We start from the raw sequence: 19,273 nt of genomic DNA, 5'->3' as shown, positions 1-19,273 counted from the left end.
CTCTTTTCTCTATATTAAACCCGTCTTCCTGCCTTCTATTCGTTTTGCATGTATCTGTTGTCTCTCCATCACGGTTTCGCACTTTCTTCTTCTTTCTGGGTTCTTTAAACTCTCTGGAAACGGAATCACAGATCTTCTTCGTGCATTGAAGTGGTGTATTAAGGAAAGGGAAGTTTTGGTTTTTCGGCAAGAATAGAAAAAAGGGTATTGGAGGGATTGGAGGAATGGATTCTGGGTCGTTTGTAACGAGAGTGGCTGCTGCGGCTTCTTCTTCTTCGTCTTCGTTTCTGCTGCCGGTGTCGAGCCCGAAGGAGCGGCTTGTGCTTCCGTTTAGAATACAGCAGAGGCCGAAAAGGTTCGGTTTTAGGCCTGTCAGGTGCGCCATCCGAAGTTGTGATGACCCTTTTCATCTCCCGCTTCGTAAGCGGGCGTCGGTCTCGTGTTCTGCCGTGACCGACTTGCCAGTGGGTGTGACTGATCTGCCTCGGGCCAAGCTGCAGCGCCTTGTTGCGGAGTTTCGGTCCATGCGGGAGCCCATCGAGAGGGTGAAGAGGTTGCTGGAGTATGCAGGTCTGCTACCCACGCTCGCCGACTCTGATCGGGTCTCTCAGAATCGCGTCATGGGCTGCACGGCACAGGTGTGGCTGTCGGTGGAGATGGACACCGATGGGAGGATGAGGTTCGCGGCGGACAGCGACTCCGAGATCACCAAGGGCTTCTGCTCCTGCTTGGTTTGGGTCCTGGACGGGGCGTCGCCGGAGGAGGTGTTGGATTTGAAGACGGACGATATGGCGGAGCTCAACGTGGGGTTGCCTGGCCGGGCACACTCCAGGACGAACACCTGGCATAACGTGCTCATCAGCATGCAGAAGAGAACCAAGGAGATTGTTGCGGAGAGGGAAGGGAGGCCGCCCTTTGAACCGTTCCCTTCTTTGGTTGTCACTGCTGATGAATTGATCGCTAAGGGGAGCTACGCCGAGGCTCAGGTTAGCGAGCTCGCCGGTTCTGTTTAGTTTTGTTTCTATGAATTGTATAACTGTTGTTGAATGTTGGGGATGTTTTGTGGAAAATAACAACTGTCCGGGATGAGAAACGGAAATTGATCGAAGAGAAAAAGAAAAATGAAACTTTGTTCTGGAAATTCTGCACCTAATTTTAACGTACTCATGGACCTTGTTGTTCAGTCTTCTAATAAGAAAGTTGTCTGTACAACTGTTGTGGTACTACTGTGTCTCTCTCTTATGTTCCCCCTTTTCTTCATTGATTTTTGCATGTATTGGAAGTTGCTGTTCCTTTCTGATATGTTGGTGAATGCGACTTAAGAGGCAAGAGATTATAGATGGCAGATGGCAGATGGCAGATGGAAGACGTTGGGAGTTGTGAATGTTTTTGCATTGGGACATGTGCCAGCTTCTTAAGAGATTAATGAGCTTTTGTACCCATGGGAATATGATAATAAGTTTTCAACGTTCTCCAATATGAAAAAAACATGGACCAGTGCCTGCTTTTCATTTTTCTGCTTCTTGAAGCAAGTCCCATAGTAGGTGTAGAATAAGTTTGGAATGTATCTGTAGTGTGGAGAGGAATCAAAAAGCTGCAATTAACTGTACTTCTGTCGAAAGAATTAAATCTAAGAATTTTTTTCTTGTGCATTTGAGTCTGTCTATTTAAATCAGAGTTCTAAGTGGCAGCCTAATTGCAGGCTAAATTTTTATCCCCTGATGACGTAAAGGTTAAAGAACTTGTCAATGTGCTGAAGGAGAAGAGGATTGGGGTTGTTGCACATTTCTATATGGATCCTGAGGTCCAAGGTGTCTTAACTGCTGCACAGAAGCATTGGCCCCACATCCATATTTCTGATTCCTTGGTCATGGCAGATTCTGCTGTCAAGATGGCTGAAGCTGGATGTCAGTACATCACAGTTCTTGGAGTCGATTTCATGTCTGAAAATGTACGAGCCATCCTTGACCAAGCAGGATTTGGAGAGGTATGTATGTTTGCGGTTTCTATCTGTTGTCCTATTTCAGATTCTTTTATTTATTTATATTTTCTTATTTCAGGGGAAGAGTCTGAATTGCGATTCACCTGTGAAAATTTCTTCTGTCCTTACATTTCATGTATCTTGACCCTGAGACATGTTGTGCAGGTCGGTGTGTACAGGATGTCTGATGAAAGGATTGGTTGTTCATTGGCAGATGCTGCAGCTGGCCCAACATATATGAGTTTTCTCAAGTCAGCTTCAAGATCAAGACTCGCTTTGCATGTAATCTATATAAATACATCCTTAGAGACAAAAGCTCATGCTCATGAACTTGTCCCAACAATTACCTGCACTTCTTCTAATGTTGTACCGACTATCTTACAGGTTGGTAGGTTTATTCTTCGATCTTATGATGACTTGTTGTCTACATTTTTTGTTGAACTCTCTAACCTACTATCCTCTGTAGGCATTTGCCCAGATACCAGATTTGAATGTTTGGTATGGCCCTGATTCCTACATGGGTGGAAATATAGCTGAGTTGTTCCGCCAGATGTCTATTATGACAGACGAAGAGATAGCAGAGATACATTCAGGGCATGATAGAAGCTCAATAAGGTCATTGTTGTCTCGTCTGCATTACTATCAGGTGAATTTTCATGTCTTATTTGTCTTATAATTTATTCTGATGATAAGTGTATTTGCTGTTCTTTGCACTGAGCTTAGAACGATAACATTCATTCTTATTGTTGCAAAAGTTGCCTTCTTAAGTTTAGAGCATATTCACTTTTGCCTATTTTAGCTTTCCTTCTTGGAATTTTCTATGAATTGGGGAGCATATGGAATTGAGAATCCAAGTTTTAATTTTGCAAAGAGATGCCACAATAATTTTACTTTCTTATTGCTGTTAATGTAGTCATTACAGTCTAAACTTTTGCATTCATGAATTTAAGTTTTGCATTTGCAACTATGGTTTTTCACCAGGATGGAGCTTGCATCGTTCACGACCTCTTTGGACATGAAGTAGTAAGGAAGATACATGAGGGATACTCGGATGCATTCCTTACAGCTCATTTTGAAGTGCCAGGGGAAATGTTTTCTCTTGCAATGGAAGCAAAGAGAAGAGGAATGGGAGTTGTAGGTTCCACTCAAAGTATACTGGATTTCATCAAACAGAGGTTGCAAGAGGCTCTAGACCGAGATGTTGATGAGCACCTGCAGTTTGTTTTAGGAACAGAATCAGGGATGGTCACTTCTATCGTTGCTGCAGTACGTGCAATATTAGGACCTTCCAGTGATCACTCTTCTAGAAGATCAAAAGTCAGCGTTGAGGTTGTCTTTCCCGTCTCTTCTGATTCTCTGTCGAGAACATCATGCAGCAATAACGGAAGTAGCCTTCTCACAGTGGTTCCCGGTGTTTCAGCTGGTGAAGGATGCTCTGTCCATGGGGGTTGTGCTTCCTGCCCCTATATGAAGGTGAACACTTTTTCCTCTTCTTCCATGGACCTACATGCTGTACATTTCCATGCACTATGGAGCCTAGATTTAGTTCAAACATAAATCTTCTCTGGGTTAATGGAACTAATTAATGTTTCAATGCTACACAGATGAATTCTCTTACTTCCCTGCTAAGAGTTTGTCGCCACTTCCCTGACACACAACACGCCCTCTCAGATTATGAAGCAGGCAGGTTTAATACAACAACTGCACTTGGAAACCAAGTTGCAGAAATGGGTTGTGAACCTATCCTGCACATGAGGCAATTTCAGGTTAGTATAGATGCCTGTTTGTGTAATGCCGTGCTCTGCTCTCTGCTTCAAAGAGCACCCTTTAATGTGTTTCAATTGGTTTTGCAGAAGCATGGGAAACTGCCAGAAAAACTTGTCCATCAGATCCTACACTCCAGCAATGGCAGACTGAACTCATAGAAGAATTGAGACTGAAAAAGTTTTCTACAACATTTTATACTTCATTATAGATTAACAAATCCAAAATTTTGTTACAACATTTTATACTTCATTAGAGATTAACAAATCCAAAATTTTGTTGTTGTATACGTATCTGCATCTTCTTCTTTTTTATTTATTTATGCATTTGTATGAATAAAATCTTCACTCGGTCTGAAGGGTCTAAAGCCCCCCAATTCATTCTTGTCAGCCATAGTATTGAGTTGTATTATACCTTTCTTGCTTTCAGTAAGAAGTTTTCAATCAATGCTAGGTCTCAGAATAATTGGCTTTTGATCCCTTTTTTTTTAATCATAGGATACATCACAAATTTAACAAAGCAACAGTGTCTACTGATATGCTACCGAGCTAAAGCGGAGACCTTGCTCTCAATGGACTGTTAAGCGAATGAATGATTAAAAGTGACAAAGGTTCAGAACTTTTAGGAAGTCGCCCATGGCTACTGTAATCCTTCGCACAGGATCAAATTCAAGAACAAAACAATCTGAGGAAACAGATGGAAGGCCATGCATGCAAGCCTAAAATGAGCGATATGATTTGCTGAGCCTGAATATACTCTTGCCTCATTCCATAACAACCTTAGCACCTGCCTCTTTCATCTTTGCAATAATCTTCTCTGCGTCCTCCTTCAAAACTCCCTTTTTCAATACAATGGGTGCTTTCTCTACTAAATCCTTTGCTTCCTTTAAGCCCAAATCCGTGAATGTTCTCACTTCTTTTATTATCTTAATCTTAGCAGTAGCCTCAAAACTTTCAAGCTTCAAATCAAATGACGTCTTCTCCACCTTCTCCTCAACCTTAGCTGCACCAGGTACTTTTGCTGAAAGTCCTTGGAAGCCCATCCCGGGCATCATTACACCCATGGCCGGCATTTCTTCTATACCCAGTCTCTGTCTCACCAACTCCGTTAGATCAGATACTTCGAGCAATGTGAGATTGGAAATTTCATCAACAATTGCTGACACACGCCTAGTGGGGGCTGTCTTCAATTCCTGTTGAGCTGTCGTAAACTCACAAGCGGAACTTGATCGATTACACGCCCTGTCATTTAAGCTGATAATTCCCAGCTTCTTGAAGATATTTGAAGATGAAGAATGGTAAGATTTGGCTGCAGAAAATGCATGAAGTGTAGGGTTCTGGGAGATGAGTCTGGAGAGCGATGAGAAAAACCTCATATTAGGTTTCATAGACAGCTATTCTATTAGGAACTGAAAAGCTTCAATGCAGTGAGGATTACAGGATGATATATAACCTGCAAAAGACAGATGCAAAGATTAATATTCATCAGATCAGGTGACCACCTATGCAAAAGTAGAATGAACAATGTCAACAATTCTCAATATCCTAACTTGAAAATGAGCTTCTTCTAGTTATCATCCTTACTAGTAGTTATGCCAAAGACACTAAGAATGATAATTATACTCTGAAATTAAGGAACAGTAGTTCCCAAGAAATTATGAAGTTATCCTAAAAGAACAACAAGAAAAAGAAAACACATGAATTTTACATATGGTCAAACATCTAAAAAATCTCTTTGTCAAGTAAAATAACAAAAACTAAGTTATCCTAAAGTAGCCTCTGGAAGAGATTTATGAAGTCATAGTTCATGAGTTCATTATAGCCTTTCTCCAAACAAACCATGAACTAATAACCATGAAATCTGACTCAGAAAGAGGACAAAATTTTGGAGGAAGGAAACCAAATTTGACACTTCAGATACTAATAGCAGATGATGAACAGATAAGAATGTCAAAGATCTAGAATGGCCCAAGTTAAAAGAATCAACGATGTCTCAAACTAAGGAGAATTAACCATTTAATCAAGCTCACAAGGGAAAACAACAGTACTGTGACATTTGAGTTATTTATATGAAATGTTGGCTTGAAGCACCTGAAGTGAGAGGGAGCGTTTGACGCTCGTTGTAGTAAGAAGGGGCTCTCCAGCTTACACTGGCTTGGATACCCAGTCTATCATATTGAACAAAAGAAAAGGTTGTATTCCGACCCATCTATTATATGATTATTAGGCTCCCTTCTCAACTAATGAATATCAGTTGAGAGGTTTGTGCTGCTTGATGCTCCGATAAAAGAACAAGTCAGTGGGACCATGCTGGTATGACAGAATATGCATTAGAAAGTCAAACCTAAAGAAGCCACCATAAAACAGAAAGGACATTGTATTGATATCATGACTAAGGTTCACCCTTTCAACACTACGAAGGCTTTACACAGTTTAGGTCTACAACAATGTAGGCTTGGAATATTCCACGAAATTAACATAAAACTCTTTTAGCTTCAGGAAGCTCAGGTTGGGAAGCTTATTAATAAGCAACCCACAGCCCTCCAAACTTTTCCTGCCTTGCTGTAACCCATCAGTACAAAAGAATCCATTTGATGAACCCTGACCTAAATAACGAGTGCTATCATACAATGTTATATTAGTGCTCTCTCTATTTCATCTTTCAAGCAAATTTTACCTTTTCTCCTTCTATGGTAAAATGATTTAGAAGCAAATTTGCTTCAATAATTTACCAATCTTTATTTTTGGCATTTTCAAATATTTTATTGGTAAACATTATCCCAAGATAGTAGACAAGTAAAGGCAACCATGTCCCTAAATAGGACAGCAATTTCTTTTCTTTTTCTTTTTACATGAAATGGTATTATAGAACAGTTCCTGTGAACCATTTTATTCCTTCTCTTTTTCATAATACAACATTGTTGAACCATGAAAGGAAGGAAAGGAATAAATAAGAGAGTTACAAAATGTGTAAAAATTTCTTAGTTTCACATTTAGAAATACAGGAAAATCACCTTCTAAACAACTCAAAGGAAAAATTCCAGAACTTGAGGCCTTCATGTAAATGATCTCCACAAGAACATTAAGAACCATTTAGGTGCTGTTGATGCCATATGCATAAGAAACCCAAATACGTAAAAAAGGAAAAAGATAGAAAGACAGAAAACGAGGCACACTTTTAAGTTGGAGCTCCATGTTTCTTTAAAGAAATTAAGGAAATGAAATTGTAATACCTGTCACATGATTATAGTTCTCCTTAACCATTTCTAACCCCAAAAAGGGTCCCCAAAACAATTCAAATGAAAAAAAATTTAAGGTTCTAAAACAACGATAAGAGATGAGAGCATATATAAGGATAACGCAAAGATGACAATTTTCACAAGTAATAATCAATTCTTTGAGTTGCATAAAGAAAATCTTATATGCTGAAAAATTGATTACCAAGGGAATGAATCAGTGCATGGAAAGCATTGAATGCACTCAATAATTTTACAAGGTTGAGGTCCCATTCCCAACAAGCCACTGCACTTGCTTATTTGTTTACATGGTAGACAACTGCAATTTTTTTTGGAAAGTTGACTACATACATTAAGTGGACGACCTCTCTCTCTCTCTCATTCCCAAAACCTCATGCAAGGACCCCCTATGTGACTATTGAGCCAAAGGCTCTTTGGCTCAATGTAAAAATAAGAGAAAAAAATGATGAAAAAATCATGGAAAATAATTAAGATGACTAACCAGTTTCTGGACACTATGATTTAAAATCTATAATGAAAGAAATTGCATATAACCATAAAATACTCAACATTAACATTCAATTTCACTCACATTCACGTTAAACTTTTTCAAATATAAAATTTATACTGCACAAATACATCTGCTAACATAGCAAATGATCTGTTAATAATATGTGTGGTTTCAAGATGACAAAATCATTTACATATTCTCCATCCCCTGTCATATTCACCAATTGGAAAAACTTAAATTAGATGGAGTTCAACGGTATAAGAACGATAACTACACCTAACAATGACATAAAATTTAAAATGATATTGCCTAAAAATAAAAGTGGAAATTCAAACTCAAAACTATCCACTAAGTTTTACTCCGAATGAACATTGATAAAGCCGATCCTTCAGTGGAACCAATTTAGAAAAGGAACTTTCAAAAAAGACATAAATTTTCCTCACTTCCAAGGCAAGGATTGAACACCCCCCCAATCAAACAGATGCCAATAAAAAGAAACAAAAAGGAAGAAACGAATACGGAAGTAGCGGAAGAAGGGAAGAAAATGAAGAAAAAAAGGAACGAAAACGAAGAGATTTTACCTATTTGGGCGAAATCAAGGGGTAGAAGAAGCGGCAGCGTCTGGCCGAGCCGGCGAGCTACTTTACTGAGAAGATAGGAGACGACGGGTTCAATTTTTCCTTTGGTGGCATTTTCGTAATAATTTGAAATCACAGGGCTAACTAAGGTTTTTTAATTAATTAATTTTTTTACTTTATTTCCACATTAATCTTCTAACCATGCTAGCATAATGGAGTCGGGTGTGACAAAGGCCCAATGAGAATGGTTTTTAAACTAATATATAATGTATTATATAAAAAATATAATTCGTCAAATCGAGTAATTACAGTTGTTTAATTGTGATAGTGCATGTATTTTTAAATATAACTATACAGGTAATTGATAATCAATATGTAACAAAAATCAATATTTGTGACATGATTTAGATAGAATTACCTAACTTATCAGTTAGCTAATTATTTGGGTATGGGAGAGTGACTTCTGCTGTTTGGTTCATATTTCATAACAAATGTCTTACTCCTTTGACCAGTGTCTTCTTCACTAGAAACTAGTCTCTTCTTCCTACACTGCTCCAGCCTCCACACCTTAAAAAACACTTGAAAGTTCCCAGGTTCAAAACATTGTTTAATTTCTTAACTGAAAGCCAATCTCTTCCCACTAAACAATATTCTGTGCAGAAAAATTCCCCTAGCTAGTTAAATTACACATATGCCTCATCTCATGGCCTTCTCTTATTCTTCTTTTTCCTGCAAGCAAAGCTGCTGGGGCCAACTGCTACAGAAGTCCTCTTTGTCCTGTTCATAAAACATGTCAACTAAGCATTTGGCATCACACCTTACTGCAAATACTCTTAAGTGATTCCCAAGCAGGAACAAAACATACCTCGTCGGAAGGTCTTCAAACTCTATCAAATCAATTTCATCTTCCTCTGCACCAGCTGAAGAACAAAAACTTTAAATGTTTAGAAATAGCTCAAACGTTGGAAGGCTCCCAAGGTCACCATGTACTGTTGAAAGCACTTATCTATATGCCTGTAAAACATTTACTCAGTTTTCAGACAGCTTTACCGATTTTTATGAAAATGTAATAGAAAAAGATTCAATGGATGGTTGCAGCAGAAAAATTAATATAGCTTGCAGGTCTTGACCAAGAACAGAGACTATATAATGCCACAAACACAATGACGGAAGTCATATGACTCATTTCCCTTTTCTTAAAATTGTGATCCCAATAGTGTCCACTTGGTGGGAGATACCACACTTATGGACATTTTTTATCAGGAGACATTATTACCGATTACCACATTAATGTTAGATGAAAAGGCTAACCTGCACCATCAAGAAAAGGCGACGGGGAAGCTTATCCCGTACTGTGGCATCAAAATTGCATTTAGCTGTACTAGAGACTAACAAAGAACAGAAACCAACTCGAATGAATATGTACGTTAATATTATCTGAATGCAGCCACCATAAATGGACTATTCATGCCTCTGCTGCCTCAAGGTTTCAACAAGTGGTCAGACCTTATCATGGTCTTCTTTACACCTTCGCCTATCCAGAAAAGTTCACAGATAATGTTAAGAAATGAAGACCTACGCAGGACCTTCCAGTTAATTCATGTTCCTCAAGGAGTTCACCCTATTGCCAATTTGAGAGCCAACAATCTCTAATTGCTGAAAACAATAGCTCTTTATGCACCTCTTCTGGATCCTGACTTGTTACCTCATCCTCATAAAATTCTTTCAATTGCGATATGAAATGTGCAGGAGTAAGAGAACTACAAGAAAATGGTCAAGTAAATGAAAAATAAAAATAACTCATAAACATTTAAAGAGAGGTAATCATGTACAAAAAGAATATGCCTAGCATACTTCAATATCTTGTATCAAGTTTCACTTAAATTAAGGCAAACATTTTGTTTAAGAGGATAGGAAAAAAATAAGGCACAGAACTGGCAGAACAGAGAAAGTTTACAAATGCAAATAACCCTCACCTGGTAGTGCACATTCATCTCCTTCCTCGCCAGGGTTTGCAGAATCCTCCCAACGGTCATTTCCATTGTCATGGTCCCATCGATCCCCAACTGGAGGGACCCAAAAGTTAGCTTCCTCTGAATCACTGTTATTTTCAATTTTGGGCTTCTTCTCCTTAGATTCATTTTCATAGGTCCCATTTGGCATGTCCTTGACACTTCTCTTTGTCAATTTTGACAGTTTAGGTGATGATTTGTCATCTCTTTCTGCTTCCTTTTTTTCTATCCGTAAAAAAGCTTCATATTAGTAACCAAGCTTTGGACCACCAAAACCTTGGATGGAAGGACATTTACAAGTGTAAATATTATAAAACAAGAAATTTATCTGTACATGTTTCCTCTCTGTAGCTTCAATTGACAATGAAAGGCCACTCAAACAAAAATAACTATTATGCCCTGCTGTCATTTGAGAGAAAAGCACAAAGAGTTAGAAAGTTTTAAGCAATGGAAAATCTTGACTTCCACTAAGGGAATCTCTCCTAGTTTTTTTTTTTTTCCTTTTCTCTCATTTCCTCTCCAACAACACAGTTTTATGGTTATATAAATTACACTTAAGGCAGCTACATGCCCCTCATTTTAAGTAACCAACCAAGGGCCACCAAAGCAACTATTAGGTTGGTCATTTTAGCAACACCATCTGTAGACCGGGTTGCGGACAGAGTGGTGGGTCACATATCAACTTGGCTTTTAACAAAGAAAGCATTTTCTCCCTATTTGGGTTCCTCCATTCGTGAAAATTGGAGAAACTTGGCTTTGATACACATTGGAAAAAAGCCTCCGGTCATGCAAAAATGGACTTCTCCAACTCCTGGTTATCTCAAGCTAAATTTTGATGGTTCATCCCTTGGCAACCCTGGTATGTCTGGTTATGGTGGAGTAATTTCAGATCATTCCGGTAATCAGATCTTCACGTATGCGGGCCCCCTTGGTATTTCTGACTCTACGAATGCAGAGTTACAGGTTTTCCTCTCCGGTCTTTGTGTTTTCAAAGAAAGATGCAGTGGGCCCCTCCAAGTTGAAGGAGATTCTAAAGTGGTGATTGGATGGTGTGAGAGAGTGTCTTCTCCTCCGTGGAGACATTGGGATACATTTAAGGAAATTTTAGATATTACTTCAATTGTTTCTTGTTGTTGGACCCACATTCCGAGATCCACAAATTCAGCTACAGATGTACTTGCTAGGCAGGGAGCTACCCTACAATCACTGGTTGTAAGGGAAATGCTCCCTCAAACTTTGTAATTTTCTTCTGTTTTAATACATCTTTTTAAAAAAAAAATAATAATTCTCTAAGACATTAAAATAAGAAAAAATATTAAATTAAATAACTGCTACTTAGTAAAGCAAGATATTTAAATAAAACAATTTTATGTGCATTACCCTCAAAACATTATTTTAGAGGGAATTGTGCAATGTGAGAAACCAATTACCTGACAAAGCCATACTAGAATTTACTCATGATTCTCCAGCTGGAATCACCTAAAGTAATTCTTCTTTTATTATGTAAACCAACTAAAAAAGGGATACCAAATGAACTACTTATATGCAAGAATCTTATATTTGCTGTATGATACATGTCCAAAAGTCAATACTTGTGTGATCAACAATGTGGCATTTCATTTGAGAGAAAGCAGGTAAAGTTGCCTTGGCATCACAACCATGCAATCCATTGTCACCATGGTTCCATCAACCAAAGGATCGCTTTTCCAGATTTGGCAAATCCAAACCTGTTTTAAATTAGCAGCCTCACTGTAGCCTTGTTTATTTCATTTCATGTAAGCAAAACTCCATCTTTTTGTGAAATTCAAATGAAGGAAGCATGAAAAGCCACTTCCAGAAACATAATTGTATGGAATACCACTTTTAAGAGCAGATACCATCAGAAGCAACTTTGCAGGACACCTAGCTGGGTCACTTCATATTAAATGCTCCCAATGGTACCACTACTTTTGACCCTTTTACTCATTGTCCTTGAGGTAAAGGGAAAAAGATCATAAGGTCTACAAAGCCTAGGTTATAGAAGTAAACAAATAAAAAAAAATGTCTGGAATATATAATTAAGACTTTTGCCACTTAAATGAAAACTCAAGAAGCTAACCTATTTGTTTCTGAAATCTTTTCCCACTAATAAACTTCCAAATATGTTCCTCGGATTTGTTGATGGTGTCACCGGTCAGCTTACAGATAAGTTTTGACCTTTGATGAAATAAAAAAACACAAGAAATGAACTAATTAATAAAAGAAGCCAGGTATCTATGGAGTTAGTCTAAAAACAATGGTTATAGCAATGGAATGTAAATTACATGCAAGAAATAGATAATATTTTGGCATTAACACGCAGCCAACCAAGGTGTAAAGATGCCAGATCGTCAATCATGACTACGCATTTACTTGCATACCAAAAACACATCTTTTTGTAGAATTGGAATAGTCTAAAGAGAAGAGGGAAGATATCCGGCAAAGTATAACGCTTAACATAGTGGATGATATATGACAAATATTTTGAGGTATTGCAAATTCAGGGAAAAAAAAAATGTTCCTTTTATCTGAAAAGGAAACCCAAAAATACTAGACAGCTGTTTTTCGTCATGAGTTAATTGTTGCTAATACTCATTCAGCAGTTTCATGAGTCTGACAAAAACATTTCTTACACCATGCAATGGATAAGGTGGATATGATGTTACAACTGACTTGGAAACGCGGAAATTTCAGCTAAACGAACCAAACATTGTTCCCTTTGCCTGAAAAAGACAACCAAAGATACAAACCAAGTATTTTCATCATGACTTAAAATGTGGTTACTACTATTTCATAAAAAATACTCTATGAATCGAACGACATTGAACTACGCATAACATATATCGTCATCTACGTCGACTACACTAGAAATCAATCATTCCACAATCTGACTTCGAAGATTTAGATAGAGAGCTCTTTCCAATAAATAACAGATACCCTAAATCCAACAACTAGACATCAAAGGAAAAGATCAAAAGACCATCTTCACATAAAAAGGATAACTCGGCATAAAGAAAAAACAGTATGAATTTTACTTGGAAGTCTGGTCTTGCTTGAAGAAGTTAAGCGGAGCCTTCTTTTGCCGGAGAGCCGCGTCGATGAGAGCCAACCGGCAGTGCTTACTCTTTCCATACGACTCCATCTCTCTGGCCACCAGTTCGTGTCCCGTCTCCTCGCACTTAAACCGCCCGCCTTCTAACTCCACGAACGTTGGAGAACCGAGCAAGAACCGCCCCTCCTTCTCCTCCACATCCATGGCGTCAGGCTTAGTGCTTTGAGTCTCAACGTCCACGTCCATGGCCAACTTCAAAATCAAATCACAGCCCGAAAACCTTCACAATTTTCTCGGCTGCTCTCCGCCGGCCGGACAGCCTCTAGGAAAGCTCAGCTTGAACCTTGATAGAACAAACATAAAGGAAGGCCGGCCGTGCTCCATAGAAATAGAAAGCCCTCTCGAAGAATTTATTAAAATAAATATGAATTTGATTTAATTTAATGGAAAATTAATTAAAAATTTAAAAATAAATATTGTTTAATAGACAATATAATGATATAAATTTATTAATAACCCTATGGTTCTTGCACATTACATTTTATGTAACACATGAAACACCCCCATAATGTTCCATTAATATATGTAATGAAATAAATGTTTGAGTTATATATCTTTCAAATGTTATGTAATATTAATGTTTGAAAAAAATATAGGGATATATAGTCATATTACCCAAAATAATGCATAAAAATAATAACTATAATAGTTATAGTGGAGTACACTTCAAATTAATTTTAAAATGTGGGTAAAAGATAGAGTAATTATAAAATTATTTAAAAATCATGTTGAGGAAAACAACTGAAGAATCAAAGAATTATTATTTTTTAATAAATTAATACTAGTAAAATATGGAAAATGGTGGAAATCAAAATTATGATTTTCTAACTCACTGAGTGGACTCAAAATCAGGACAAAACAACTAGGATTAGAGGGTCAAACTCTACTCTTCTAGTAAAATATTTATTTTTGAAAGTAATTCAAAGGTTCCTTGTGTGTATGTCAAGAAATCCAGCAATCAAATAGTTCTTGTGGTGCTATATGTGGATGATATCTTTATTACGAGCAATATTAATCAAATGATTTAAGACACCAAGAACTAAATGCATGAGCACTTAAAGTGAAGGACTTGAGTTCAAGTTCTAATATGGTTTGCTCTGTCTCTAATTGCATTTATGGATAATATCCTTGAGAAATACTCAATGAGCGAGTGAAAAAATACCATACCGGTTTCAGAAGAGGACATATTTGATAAATCACAATGTCCACAAAACAAAATAGAGAGAAATAAGATGGATAACCTAAAAGTGGTTTATGTTTCTGCTATTGGGAGCCTAATGTATCTTAGAATTTGTACAAGTCATGATATTTATTTCATTATTTACATGGTTGGTCATTTTTAGGTAGGTCCTAACCCACATCATTATGATTGGGTTAAACAAGTTTTGTTATATGTCAAAGAAACAAGGACAACTCAGGCTTGTGTTTTTGCCATCTTCACCATTGGAGGAGGTTTACTCTTACTCAAATTCCTAACAATATCTAGATTATCATAAATCTATTTTTGGTTTTATCTTCATGTTTGGCGGAGGTGCAATATTATGGAAGAGTAAAAAGTAGGATCATGAAATAGTTATGGGACATGATTATTGATCTTATGGCTAAGGGATCGAGTATTAAAGTGTTTGTTAATCATGTGAGAAATATGGGCATGGTAATCAGTTCTCCTAGGTTCTAATCAAGCCAAGTGGGAGAGTATTAGTGTTTTTACTATGTAGCCATATTCAGAATACTTAGTGTGTATTTGTTATATTTTTATAAATAAATATTTTATATATGCATTATTTAATTTCAGATAGTGCATTTGGTTGTTGTTAATACGAAGGAGTCATATTGACACTATCCTAGAACTTAATGCTAAAAATTTCATCTAGGTAGATAATAGTGTAAATTGGTGCAATTCACTTAAACATTTGAGTATTTGGATGGTAGCATACGACTGACTTGATGCTACATCATCATACAATATTGTGTTTGTATGACACATAGGACAGGTTATTACTTGATTGGATAATTGAGCCTTCAGACCATGAACCTGATCACCTCCTAATTTCACTTCCTTTAATCTTATTAATTGACTTGACTTTTGTTGTGAAATACATAATTCTTTTGGAATAGAAATAATTACATAATTAATTTATTTGATGCATCTTGCCAGTTTGAAGAATTCATGTTTTTTTATAGAGTTGGAGGTTTTTATTCTAAGAGAAACTTATCCTAGAGGCAAAATCATAATTTTGAGATAAATAAATAAATAAATATGAGAAATTATAGATTACAATTTAAATTTGTATATTTTAATTCTCATAAATGGTTTTATAAATATTATTATTTTTTTATATAAAAATATTGATTAGAGTCAAAATTTATGGATATTCATGTTAACATAAACAGTTTAATAAAAAAACTATTTCAAAATTTTAATATTATTTTTTAAAATATTTTATTTAAAATTATAGGAAATGGGCGTGGCGAACTCGTCATGTTGGGGTCAAACGCAATTTTGGGAGATGTCTCAGCTAACTAGAGTTTGAGTTTGAGTGAGAAGTGAACATAGAAGATGAATCCTTGTTGGAGTCTGATAGGTTGATGGATCATTTTACTCTTTATGAGCATATGTTGAAAAGGTCACACTAATCCACAAATTGACTCTATCCTTTCTAATGAGAGTACATGTCATCGAGGAACAGTTGCGAAAGGCGTTGGGGACTTTCATCAAAGAGGTAAATATTCCATTTTTTTTTTGCAAAATTCAAAAATTCTTGAAATTCAAAATTAATTACTAGGACTAAAGTTCTTCAACAGGGTGATTTATTTTACATTATTCCTTGTTTTGGTTTGTGGTTATTTTATAAAGTTATAGGTCTCTAAGCATAGGTGAGAACAATTCCCTATTAGTAGTAATATTATGTGACAATAATTATTCAAAAACATATATTAATGTTCATTCATCACCATATAATAGAAAATCCAAAGTCCCTCATGCTAAGACCATCCAACTCCCTCACATTAAGACCATCCGTAATATTATATATGTCACACCCATCACTTAGGAAGATATATCATGGTCCATCTTGTAGAGGCATCCTTGTTTGTTTGGTCCATCAGAGGGAAGGAGAACTCCCTTATTAAGCCATTTTGACTTGCATCCCCTACCGTTTAAGCCTGTAAATGGCTGCTTTTACATCTCTCTCAACTCTTTGGGTCTTCAAAAAGATACTCTCGTGGGTTTGCGTCTAAATGGCTCCTCACCTGCCTTGGGAGACGGAGAATAACAAGACGGTGATGCCTTCTCAACCCCTCAAACCAATAGCTAAAACCAAATGGCTAAAACCAGAAAGAGAAATTGCCATAAATTATATTACTCAGACCGAGTTTTTACGTACAACCCTTGACTCTTCGAGATCTCACAGAGCCTCTAAAAACCCAATAATTATTATATTCATGTCCTTGGATTTGATTGTCTGATATGACTCCATCTAAGCAGTTAATACGGGCTACAGTTTCCCTTCCCTCGGTATATAAGCCTTTCTCTTGTTTTTTCCCATCTCACATCTGGTTTCCTTTCCAGTTTTCCTTGTTCCGTGCTCTTTCTTTACAGTCTCCAATGGCGACCAGGTTCCTTTTATTTTCCGCAGTTTTTCTCTTTTGCTTTGGTTCAGCTTTTGGTGGAGTGCCCTTCTCCACTCTCCCTCGGACGCTGGTGGTCACTGCATCTCCTAAACGAGGCTCAGGTAAGCAACCCAGAAACCATGGCACCGATTTCTTGAAACTGGAACCGTCCGTGGAGGACCCAGATTGATATTTCTATCAAATTAAATAGTAGTTTGTTTTTCTGTGTGTTTTCGAACTGGGTCAGCGCTGAAAGCAGGGGAGGACTCGTTGAAGGTGACATGGGCGCCGAACGGGACTCTCCCAGCGGGAGCGGATAAGAACTATGCAAAGGTGAAGGTGAAACTCTGCTACGCCCCCATCAGCCAGAAAGACCGGGCATGGAGGAAGACCAACGACGACCTCAGCAAGGACAAGACCTGCCCGTTCACAATCGTGACGCGGCCTTACAGTGCAAAGCAGGAGAGCTTCGAATGGTTGCTGGAGCGAGACGTGCCGACGGCGACTTACTTCGTCCGGGCGTACGCCCTGAACGCCGCCGGCGACCAGGTGGTGTACGGACAGACGACCGACGGTAGGAAGTCGAGCAACCTGTTCGAGGTGGAAGCCATCACGGGCCGCCACGCCTCGCTCGACATCGCAGCCGCCTGCTTCTCCGCCTTCTCCGTTGTCTCGCTCGTTGGGTTCTTCTACGCCGAGAAGCGAAAGGCCCGCCGGAGCGCGTCGCCGGCTCAGTAGGAGAGAACAAAGTGTGGTGGGGACGGACGAGAGACGAGTGGGCGAGCTTATGTTAGGAATTTAAGACAATTTAGTATTATCAATTGCAAATATCTTCCAAGGAAATATTGTAAACTTGAGTTATAAAATTAAATCTTGTCTATTGAACAATGTGATGCCACGTGGTGCATCTTCGACCTTAAGTCTCATGAATATGTGTCATCATAAACACACCAAGTAACCATTTCTTATTTATTGACCAAGTCATGCATTGAGGAACCAATAAGAATGAAGCAATCGTGATTGTGTATGGTCGATTATTGATAGATCAATCGAGGGATTATATGATTGATCGTTTAGAGTTCATGAGGTTGATAGATCAATCGTGGAAACTGATCGTTCAAATGATTGGTGATAGTTGCATCTAGGGGTGGCATTGAGTCGAGTTTGACTTGATTTGAATACTTTTAAGTTAAGCATGAGCATAAAATTGGAATTGAGTCGAGTTTGAACTCTAACCTATATTTAAAATTATAAAAATAAATAAAGAGAATACTGTGATGAACTGCAAGCTATCATAAAGGAATTCGAGACTTTATAATGGAACATACTAATGTATAATAATCAGTTTAATAGACTTAAAAGAAAAAACCTACCTCCATCAATAGTATTTATTCCATTGACAAACAATTAGATGTTTAGGGACTCAAAAGAGCAGAACAATTGATCGTCTTTGCAGTTTGAGGTAAGTAAGACAAACTTTCAACCAACTAAAAAGGTAAATGACGAGAGCAATTAGAGTAAAGGAGTTTTTCGTAGAAAAATCTATGCTAATGAGTAGGCTCATAAGCTAATAAGCCGAGTTTGGAAAATCTTGACCTTGGCTTGTTATATATTACGAAAATTATTTTAAGTTTTAACTCGAATCATGCTCAAGTAAAAATTGAACTGAGTCGAATTCAAACAGTTTGCGAATCAGTTTGGTTTGGTGCCACCCTAGGTTGCATCCTCTAGTTTTGTAGAGGTGATGTTTGAGGTGCATAGGGTATTATAGTGGAAAAACTTACGCATGTCCAAATTACTACCACCAAATTGAATAATAAGAATTCCTTGTAGGGATTTCCCTTAAAGCCCAAGAAAAAGACTATGTTGTGACTAAGCATTATCATCCTCATACTACCGATGATACAAAGGTAAAAGCAATAGTTAGCTTAATGTGACATGACCCTTATATGGATTAGGATTAGAGCTTATTTATGCTCAAATGTTAGTTAACAAACTTCAAATTTGAATTTCAACTTTAAATTTGGTGTTAGTGTGGACGAGTTCGTGTGCACTGGAAAATAGTTTCTAGTGCTAGTGTTGCAAAATAAGAAAAATATAAAAAAAAAGAGAATAAGTAACTTGTAATAATATACTTAAATAAAACATAATACCTAAACCCAAAATTAGGTAAAACAAACATGATTACTATACGAATAAGTAATTTAATGTATAAGTAAAATATATTAATACACTAACTAATTAAAATGGGTTAATTTTTTTTAAACCGAGTTGACCCGAATTAATTTGGTTGAACTCGAGCGGGTTCGATCCGAGATTTGACCATAACCAGTGGTTTAATTTTTTCTAACTTAGAAAAAATTAAATCGACGTCTTCTTCCTCACGGTGCTACGACAGGGGCTCTGCGATGAAGACAACCTTGTGGGGGGGGGGGGGAGACAATGTTCGG

The 19,273-nt window shown here is 37.5% G+C and overlaps 3 protein-coding genes across 4 annotated transcripts; 2 read left to right on the top strand and 1 right to left on the bottom strand.

Annotated features, from left to right (window-relative positions):
• LOC137938642 (quinolinate synthase, chloroplastic-like) lies at positions 1 to 3,995 on the top strand. The gene is made up of 7 exons (XM_068784011.1): positions 1 to 986; positions 1,703 to 1,987; positions 2,147 to 2,365; positions 2,448 to 2,627; positions 2,963 to 3,454; positions 3,586 to 3,747; positions 3,835 to 3,995. Exons 1-7 carry the CDS (start codon positions 225 to 227, stop codon positions 3,904 to 3,906), a joined length of 2,172 nt encoding a protein of 723 aa, XP_068640112.1. The 5' UTR covers positions 1 to 224; the 3' UTR covers positions 3,907 to 3,995.
• A 4,574-nt stretch (positions 3,996 to 8,569) lies between these two features.
• On the bottom strand, positions 8,570 to 13,493 carry LOC137937317 (uncharacterized). 2 transcript variants are annotated; one of them, XM_068782687.1, is made up of 5 exons: positions 13,135 to 13,493; positions 12,180 to 12,277; positions 10,046 to 10,306; positions 8,935 to 8,989; positions 8,570 to 8,846 (listed from the first exon to the last, which is right to left on the bottom strand). In XM_068782687.1, the coding sequence occupies exons 1-5, from the start codon at positions 13,395 to 13,397 to the stop codon at positions 8,771 to 8,773; spliced, it is 753 nt and encodes a 250-aa protein (XP_068638788.1). In that variant the 5' UTR covers positions 13,398 to 13,493; the 3' UTR covers positions 8,570 to 8,770. The 2 variants fall into 2 exon arrangements, with proteins under 2 accessions (XP_068638788.1, XP_068639332.1); XM_068783231.1 differs by having other exon boundaries at positions 10,046 to 10,135.
• Positions 13,494 to 16,785: 3,292 nt separating this feature from the next.
• On the top strand, positions 16,786 to 17,656 carry LOC137936572 (high-affinity nitrate transporter 3.1-like). The gene is made up of 2 exons (XM_068781728.1): positions 16,786 to 16,945; positions 17,071 to 17,656. The coding sequence occupies exons 1-2, from the start codon at positions 16,819 to 16,821 to the stop codon at positions 17,559 to 17,561; spliced, it is 618 nt and encodes a 205-aa protein (XP_068637829.1). The 5' UTR covers positions 16,786 to 16,818; the 3' UTR covers positions 17,562 to 17,656.
• The last annotated feature ends 1,617 nt before the right edge of the window (positions 17,657 to 19,273 follow it).

This window comes from Aristolochia californica, unplaced genomic scaffold (assembly GCF_029961685.1).
Source record: "Aristolochia californica isolate CCGP_79_NKW_82.1479 unplaced genomic scaffold, dmAriCali1.0.hap1 SCAF_1, whole genome shotgun sequence".
Taxonomy (NCBI): Eukaryota; Viridiplantae; Streptophyta; class Magnoliopsida; order Piperales; family Aristolochiaceae; genus Aristolochia; species Aristolochia californica.
This window is presented reverse-complemented; position numbering and strand designations above follow the sequence as displayed.

Bases quoted from the DNA above. Each gene is read 5' to 3' on its own strand.
- LOC137938642 (XM_068784011.1), top strand. From the start codon at position 225: ATGGATTCTGGGTCGTTTGTAACGAGAGTGGCTGCTGCGGCTTCTTCT. The intron at 1,988-2,146 runs GTATGTATGTTT...CATGTTGTGCAG, and splicing joins ACCAAGCAGGATTTGGAGAG to GTCGGTGTGTACAGGATGTC. The intron at 3,455-3,585 runs GTGAACACTTTT...AATGCTACACAG, and splicing joins CTTCCTGCCCCTATATGAAG to ATGAATTCTCTTACTTCCCT.
- LOC137937317 (XM_068782687.1), bottom strand. From the start codon at position 13,397: ATGGACGTGGACGTTGAGACTCAAAGCACTAAGCCTGACGCCATGGAT. The intron at 10,307-12,179 runs GTTAGCTTCTTG...TTTTACGGATAG, and splicing joins AAGATTTCAGAAACAAATAG to AAAAAAAGGAAGCAGAAAGA. The intron at 8,847-8,934 runs GTATGTTTTGTT...TTTTATGAACAG, and splicing joins TTTGAAGACCTTCCGACGAG to GACAAAGAGGACTTCTGTAG.
- LOC137936572 (XM_068781728.1), top strand. From the start codon at position 16,819: ATGGCGACCAGGTTCCTTTTATTTTCCGCAGTTTTTCTCTTTTGCTTT. The intron at 16,946-17,070 runs GTAAGCAACCCA...GAACTGGGTCAG, and splicing joins ATCTCCTAAACGAGGCTCAG to CGCTGAAAGCAGGGGAGGAC.